Source organism: Varroa destructor, unplaced genomic scaffold, assembly GCF_002443255.2.
Source record: "Varroa destructor unplaced genomic scaffold, Vdes_3.0 BEIS01000004.1, whole genome shotgun sequence".
In the NCBI taxonomy this organism is placed as follows: domain Eukaryota; kingdom Metazoa; phylum Arthropoda; class Arachnida; order Mesostigmata; family Varroidae; genus Varroa; species Varroa destructor.
The window spans coordinates 23,924,662-23,932,215 of NW_019211457.1; the positions used below are offsets into that span (position 1 = coordinate 23,924,662).

The 7,554-nt window shown below is 38.9% G+C and overlaps 1 protein-coding gene across 4 annotated transcripts in view; it reads left to right on the plus strand.

Moving 5' to 3' along the window:
• The first annotated feature begins 950 nt into the window (after positions 1 to 950).
• Positions 951 to 7,554, plus strand: part of LOC111250107 (eukaryotic translation initiation factor 4E type 3-like) — a 16,491-nt gene continuing 9,887 nt past the window's right edge. Inside the window, exons 1-3 of one of the 4 annotated variants that reach the window (XM_086985871.1) lie at positions 952 to 1,561; positions 3,580 to 3,746; positions 4,055 to 4,089. In XM_086985871.1, coding sequence (XP_086841997.1) covers positions 3,726 to 3,746; positions 4,055 to 4,089 — 56 coding nt within the window. In that variant the 5' untranslated portion in view covers positions 952 to 1,561; positions 3,580 to 3,725. Of the gene's footprint in view, positions 1,562 to 3,579; positions 3,747 to 4,054; positions 4,090 to 7,554 lie in introns of all 4 variants that reach the window. The other 3 variants (XM_086985870.1, XM_022804824.2, XM_022804822.2) reach the window with 3 other exon arrangements.

Sequence of the window (7,554 nt, forward strand, 5' to 3'; positions counted from 1 at the left end):
TAAATATTGTTGCAACGATATTTAACGTTTTAAATAGATCAGTTGTTAACGCTGTTGCTGGCAACCACATCAACCACCGTTAATCTTATATTTCTGTTTTTATTGCTGGTAGTGCTAACGGCTACTTTACGTGGTCGGGATTGAGCTTTGTCAGGTGGAAGACTGTAGTCGAGTCAGTCTATAATTAAAAAGTAACAATGACAAGATTGTATGGGAAGCACGCGGTAACACTTCTATCTACCAACGGCTCTCGCAAGTGCAGCTGCTTAGCTCCAGCAGCTATTTTCATGCTAATCTCGGTGATGTAATAAAAACTAAACACCTACCGTCTGTAGGCATCCTACTGGTCACCTACTTTACCTGTTGCTCCGTCAATCGACGGATTCCTCTGATTTGACTTGTTCGAGTTCGTTGCGAGGTTACGGGTCTGTCTATTTGCTATTAGAGTTCAATTACAGTTTAGCATTAGCCCGTGTTTGCCTGTACAGTATCAAGACACGAGCTAGTCTACGTTTGAATCCAGGCATAGCCACTCTTTTCTAGGAAGCCAGCTATCTACATCAAGGTCAAAGAGTACCCGACGTTAAGTACGAAGAACGGTTGAGAGCACATGTGTCGCAAAAACAAACAGGCTAACGCTGTGTTTGTAATATGCAAATTATTTGATTAAATTATGAATTTCAGTCATTGTTTTTCACTCTAATATGGAAATTACAATATATTTAGAAAGACTGAGAGTCCAAGCATACATCTACAATCCCTCATAAAGCCATTAAAACCGAAGGCCACGCTTTGGACAATATAGTCAACAAGCGTTATTGACGTGACGTCGCACTGTCGCTGCTTCTCTCTGTTGTTGCTGTTGACCGTTTCGTTCTCAGTCACCATCGTTTGCTCTCTCGTCGCCGATTACTGCCTCCGTTCTCGTTCGGAAAGCGCGCACCGTTCTGTAAACACCAGCGGCAAATGACTAACAGCAAGGCTTGCCACCGGGCTTGAGTTGCCATGCCGCAGCGTCAGACGTTGCCAGTGCTGCTATTGCTGGTAGACGTTGAAGCGCCACCTAGCGATCACGACTAGTGCGCGGATAAAACTGGCTGTGTCCTAGTCAGCCGCCTGAATCCCTATGCTCACGTGTGCGTAGTAGCGTTTGCTTGGTTTGTTGCCCGCTTGGTTGTTTGTCATAGGAGAAAAACGCGATGCAAACATTGTACAACCAGTCCTTGCGAGGCTTCATGGGATCGTGAAACTGAAAGAAGACTCTGATTTACTGACAAAGCTTCATCAGTTTCGACAGGCGATTAACCCCTGTAAGAAATTTGTGTGCGCGAAACTGCAAGTTTTTTGCGAATACCGTTCAATGAGACAGACTGAATGTAAATAAAGCTTTTCAAGGTACGACTTGAAGTGCGTTTCTTGAGACGCCCATTTGAAAATAATTAAAAAGAAACAAAAGTTCGGAAATGGCGTACCTGGACGAATGCTCGAAGCTAACGCAACTTCAACCGAATGATGAGAAATGTATTCCTTTGAACACTCCGTGGACGTTCTGGATAGATCGGTAAGTGTTAAAACTACCTTACTCCCTTTACATCCACTGACTTTCGCGGATGAATGACACTCTGTTTTATACCCAGCACATTGATAAAGAAATTCGAAGGTTATCTGAAGTTGGGGCACACTTTGAACACCAAAGAAACAAAGTAATAAGAGACTTGCATAAGACGTCTAAGTAAAATGTCTCGAAAGCTACATAGTTTTATAATGGTAGACTTAGCATTAGGTGGAGGTGGCGATTCTATCATATAGAGCATAGTACCATATTTTATAAGAAACTGTAGAGCGAGTAATTTATTGGAAGTCTGTGCGCAATACTGTTGCGGCTGTCTTCTTGGAACAGCCCTAATCAGATTGAGCAAATGCGCACCACTTATTGCTCTAGATCGTATATCACAAAAAGACTGTTATTTCGATTAACGTCATTGAAGCCGGTTAAAAGTGGTTTTCAAAAGAGCAGAAGCGGGTAGGTTAGAGTCGTCCGGTGAATACGATTTACCAGTTCATGTCTTTTTCTTTTACTGCGCATAGCTTCTCAAGCAGAATTTACCTGCAGTTTGATTGATTCTTCAATGACGTTGTCATGAGTCGGTTGCAATGATACACGATGATTAATCATATAATAAATCTAAAGGATTGGTTTTTCTACGCGAAACTATGCGAATTCCCGACAAAACGTTCTCGAATCTAACGGGTACAAGCTAATTTACAGTAGAACTTTTACTTTTTCTGCAAAGGAAAAATACTCACCTGTACAAGATGTTTACAGAAATCAGCTTTGATCTAATATAGCTAGCGCCACCTACAATGTCTAATAGTAGCTAATTGTCATTGCCTGGGCTGTTTCAGCTTTAAGGAACGCCAACATCATATTTCTCGTATTGTCAACTAGCCTGTTTGTTCTATTGTGCTGCTTGCCGAGTTCTCGTCAATATATAGAGTAAAAACAACGTTTTTTTTTTATCTATCATGTCTACTTAATGATGTTATACCGGCTTCTTTGACCATACGCAGCGGGACTATACGGGCAGATGTGAATTAAATAATGTTATACGGGTCTGCGTCGGAAGGCGCCACTCTCATCGAGGTTGATCAGGCAGCTTATCGTCGCTAAGTATATTTGTACGCAATTATAAACAGTGGAACGCATGCGTTTTTGTCAGAGATCTTTTGCGGTGAATTCATTGAATACTGGGGCTATAGCATTTACTTTAATTACGTCGATCATCATCGTTGTCGCATGTTTAATAATAACGAGTAACAGTCTGCGTATGTATGAATTTAGTGTCTTTTACGATTACCAGGATATCTGCTTCTAAATATCTGCTGTCAGATGGGTAATCAATCACCCGATGCGTGTTCCCTTATATAACTGGCCATATATAACTAATATCACTGGGTGCAATTATAAAGTTTCTCTGGGACTCAAGCGGAAGTGAAGTCTATCCCGTTGAAGCGTTGCAATCTGTCATGTTCTCAAATGGACGCCTACACTAGATGAAGGCATTTCAATTGCGTTAGTTATAATGAAGATGTAAACGGTCATACCGAGCTCCATGGAGATTGCTACTGCCTTAACTACTGCTGATGGTCAATGATATTTATGAATACACTAATTCATGGTAGAGTCATCATCCACTGCTCCTTTTCCTTTGAGCCAGAGCGATAAAGTAGACCTTAAACACACAGATGCTCAGACATGCAACTGAGCCGCGATACTGCCTGCTAAAACCTCACGGCGGGAGCGTCGATAGAAACAGTCGTGGTAGACGACGGCAAATGAGGAACAAACAAATAAACATTGGCTGGTTACACTTACAACTCCTGCAGGAAAAACTATCCCACCGACATTAGGGCTGCTGCTGCAGCTGCTACATATACTCACAAAAAAGATTTCCATGCCTTCCTTGCTTCCTCTGTAAAAGTAGATAATCGTGGTCTGCCAAGCTATACAGACGAAGCAGAGTGTCAATTTGATGGACGTAATTATCGTTGTTATTGGTACGTAATCTGTCGCCTTAGGAACACCTGGACGTGTACCCACTGACAGCATCAACGCTCAATTGTGGCATCCTGCAGCAGCTGAAAAAAATACGATAAAAACATGGAGCGCATCATACGGACTCCCTCTTGATTATCACGTTTATAGTGCGCTTTTATTTATAAATATGTGTGTGTATCTGGGCCAGGCAAGTCAAATAGTGCTTTTGTACATCTAGCCAGTTTTAATGGAGCATACTTGGCGGTACGCTTAATAGCCAACACATTATTTGTATATTTGTATTAATTTGAAATATGATTTTTCTAATTCATGTAAGCCAAGAATCGTGTTACCCAGTTCTTCTCTAACAGATCATATGCCAAAGAGTTTCAATGTGGTCCGTCACAGAGATAACTTTTGTCACCTTTAAACGCGACTCTTATCTTATACGTTATGTTTGTTTTCTGTGCAATAACGAAATGTAAATTCATTCAAATTGGGACATTTGATTTTCAGAATACGTTGCTGACATCAACATGCTATTACATTGCGTAAATATTTTCCTCGTTTTACGTATATTCCCTTTAAATACTGTCTTTTTTCTTAACAACTGCATGTACTAGTATATTATATTTCTTACTTCCAGGATTATAAAATGATGTTTTAACCCATGAGCACGGTACAGAAAATGTGGCGCAAGCAACCTAAATTATTTGATAATGTGGAATTGCAGCACCGAGGCTTCCTTGTTCTCTTTCTAGTCTATGTGATGCAAGCCATTCAGACCGAATTACAACTGCGAGCAACGAAGCGCTCGTGAGCCTTACGAGCGGACACGTTCATATCGTTGACGGGCCGCTAAAGACATCGAAAAACAAAGCAGTGTGATTGATAGAGGTCGTTCCCTAAGTACGCGGTATATAGCTTTAGAAAACTGCGTATTTGTAACGTCTCCGATATCGGACAGTCACTGACATACTCGGTGCATTTGATTGACTAGACTGTAACACATAAAAACCACTTGCATACGGATGAAATCCCGAAAGGACTTTTTGTAGTTTTTTTTTCGTTACAATTCGGCTGATGCAGCCAGTCTAGATTATAGTAGAAAATTAAATGATTCTGCCTATTGAAGAGAGCATTGGCTTCTTCTTCGATTTTGGTTTCTGAGGAAAATATATAACCTTAAAAGAGCACTGACCACATGCTGACACCATATGAAACAAAAAATTTGAAGCAAATCCCAAAAAGACAAAAAATTAAACTTATCAATCATATAATAATAATAATAATAATAATAATAATAATAATAATAAAAATATATTTTTTTCGGAAAACCGGCAAAAAAAATAATAGTAATCAAAATACTAATTGCAAGCGGTCCTTTATTAAGAATTTGTTCAACGGAGACTGGTTTCTTTGAAGAGCGTTTTCTCAATGCTTACTGCAAGGGTAAAGCTTTTCGCCGCACTTAATTGGGGCGAAAATGTTAAATAAAAATGTTAAAATTTTATCTACTTAAAATCTTAGTTTAGCTATTGTTGCGCAATTATTGTGAGGTGTATCTAAATTAGCTAACAGCTCATCATTAAATTTATCGTAGCGCGTTAAGAAAATATTAATGAAATGAATTTAAGAATAGAGTTTGACTACCACGAAAGGTGTGCGCTGAGGCATAACGTTATGCTTGTGGCCACTAAAAATATAGACTAAGTTATAAGATTGTGTTATTAAATTAAACTTAAGCATCTAACGTTATTGTTTGCAATACTGACAAATCGTGTCTTTCATGTACCTATTGAGCTCTTGTTCGCTGTTTGGTAAAAAAAAAAGGCACCTTCGGCCGTTGTTGCAACCGTTCATCGTTGCGTTTGATTTTGTAACAAAAAATGTACATTTTGGCTGGACGCACTGTAAGGTCTTGTTTCTGTGTTAACCATTAGTTCATACTTTAAATGTCTCTCAGTGATGACCCTATTGGCACTAAGTTGTTCGTACCTTCATATGTAGCTCTATTCGTGTATTTTGAACGAGTTTAGCTTGAATGGGCAGCTATTGGGCAGGTTTTCTTTTTTTTTGGATGCGTCATGTTTCGACGTTATATTACATATATGTGCATTTTAGCATAGCAATCGCAGCTACACAGATTGGGTATAGCTCCAGGAATGCCGAGCTTAATTTAATAGTGTAGTAATCCAGGTGGGTGTAATCCAATGGTCTATTGGAATGCCTTACGGCGATATCAGACGTAAAATTCGAAATTTCGTGGTAGAGGCAATCCACTTTGAAAGACTTTTTATTTTCGCTAGGGCACGGTTTTGCACTTCCGAATGGTTTTTTATACATCAGTGCGCTTCTTCCTATAGGGACTTGCGCTATCCCTTGGATTTATGTCCTATAATACAACTACGATAAAGGTGATTCTTTCTAGCATTGAGAAAAAAGTATTTTTATTTTTGTTGTCATTTAAAGTGGTTATTCTCAAAGCCTCGTCTTTCTTCTGCAAAAATATCATAAGTAATACTATAGCCGATATATGTTACTTTATTCTATAGAGTTTACAAATCAATACTTTAAGGAGATAACTATCAGAGTCAATCCATATTTTAATATTGTTTCAAAGCAGTTTGGGATTCAACTACAACTGTACCTCAAGTTCAGTATGTGCATGTCGAGTTTTAAGAGAATTACACTTCTAAGGCGTTACAAAAAGACAGCTCGAACAAATTTACAATCAAGAGGTTGGCTAGAACTGACTCAGTTTAAGTAAATCCACTCGTTAACGAAAGGATGAGGTTGAAGCTGAAAAGAGAGAACTTTAACTGTACCATACAATAAGATAAAGAACATTTCCTACGTTTTAAGGAAATCCCACTTTGGATACTCTAAAGTTCTCTGAAGCGTCTACACTGTAATTAGCCTGTGTTAAATCAATATACAGCGGTAGTGAACCCTTAGCAAGGTGGATTATTTTCAGCTTTTATGGTTATTTCTTGCTACCTTCAAGTAGCAGAAAATGTATCTAGCGGATGAAAACCGCGGCACGTTTTGCGTCGCGTTACTTATCATTAACTAAGCATATTAATTCAATAAAAAAGAAGCCATGATTATTTACTTACGATTGCGACAGTGGCAAGCCGCAAAGAGTCCCTTGTTCCATCCTGTGTCTTTTTCTGAGAAGTACTGCACCGGATATTAAAGCTCTGGACCCCAATTTTGATATCGTTTGTATACATTTTACAAATCCTGTCTTTAAGAGCGTTAGTATTATCCACTTAATCTTGATTACTAAGAGTACCACCGCTAAAAAAGTGTTTTGGGTTTTACATACCGGTGCTGTTATTGTAGCATCGACTCAGAAGACTGGCAGTCAGTAAAAGACGAAGTGTGGTGACTCTTAATTTTAAACCTACATATCTTCACGTATCCCCAAGTTTAGTAGACTGACACGTTATCATTGACAGAAACATAAAACCACCGCTATTTTTCCTACAACTACAAGTTCCGAGCTCTATGTTTCTACGACTACGACTATTTTGATCTTTAAATGCAACTAACAACAACCTAAGTTAAAAGCACTCGATTTTTCGCCCCAGCTACCGGTTGATATGTAAGCTATGTAAAAGACGAACCTAATTTATCTATGAGCAAAAAATATGGTAGTAGAGGTGACTTTTGGCATAAATCGAAGTGAATCGACGAAATCGATTGAGCAAAACATCGTACTTATTTATTCGTTTATTCTTTACATTATCATCTTCATCGTCTTCGTTCTCGAATGAGGTCAGTGCGTTTACTAAATTTACCGCATCACTATTTTGGCAATATTCAATAACGCTTTCCGCCAAATTTTTGAACTCGAATTTTCAGACTTGAATCGAATATGGCATTTGCGCGTCAACAATTTTACGTTACCATTCAACCGATAGTGCACGAAAATATTTGGCGTTTTTCTTGTTGTTCTTTTCGGTTGTCTTTCTCATCCATGTCCTCCACTTCCTCGTCCTCCTCTATAT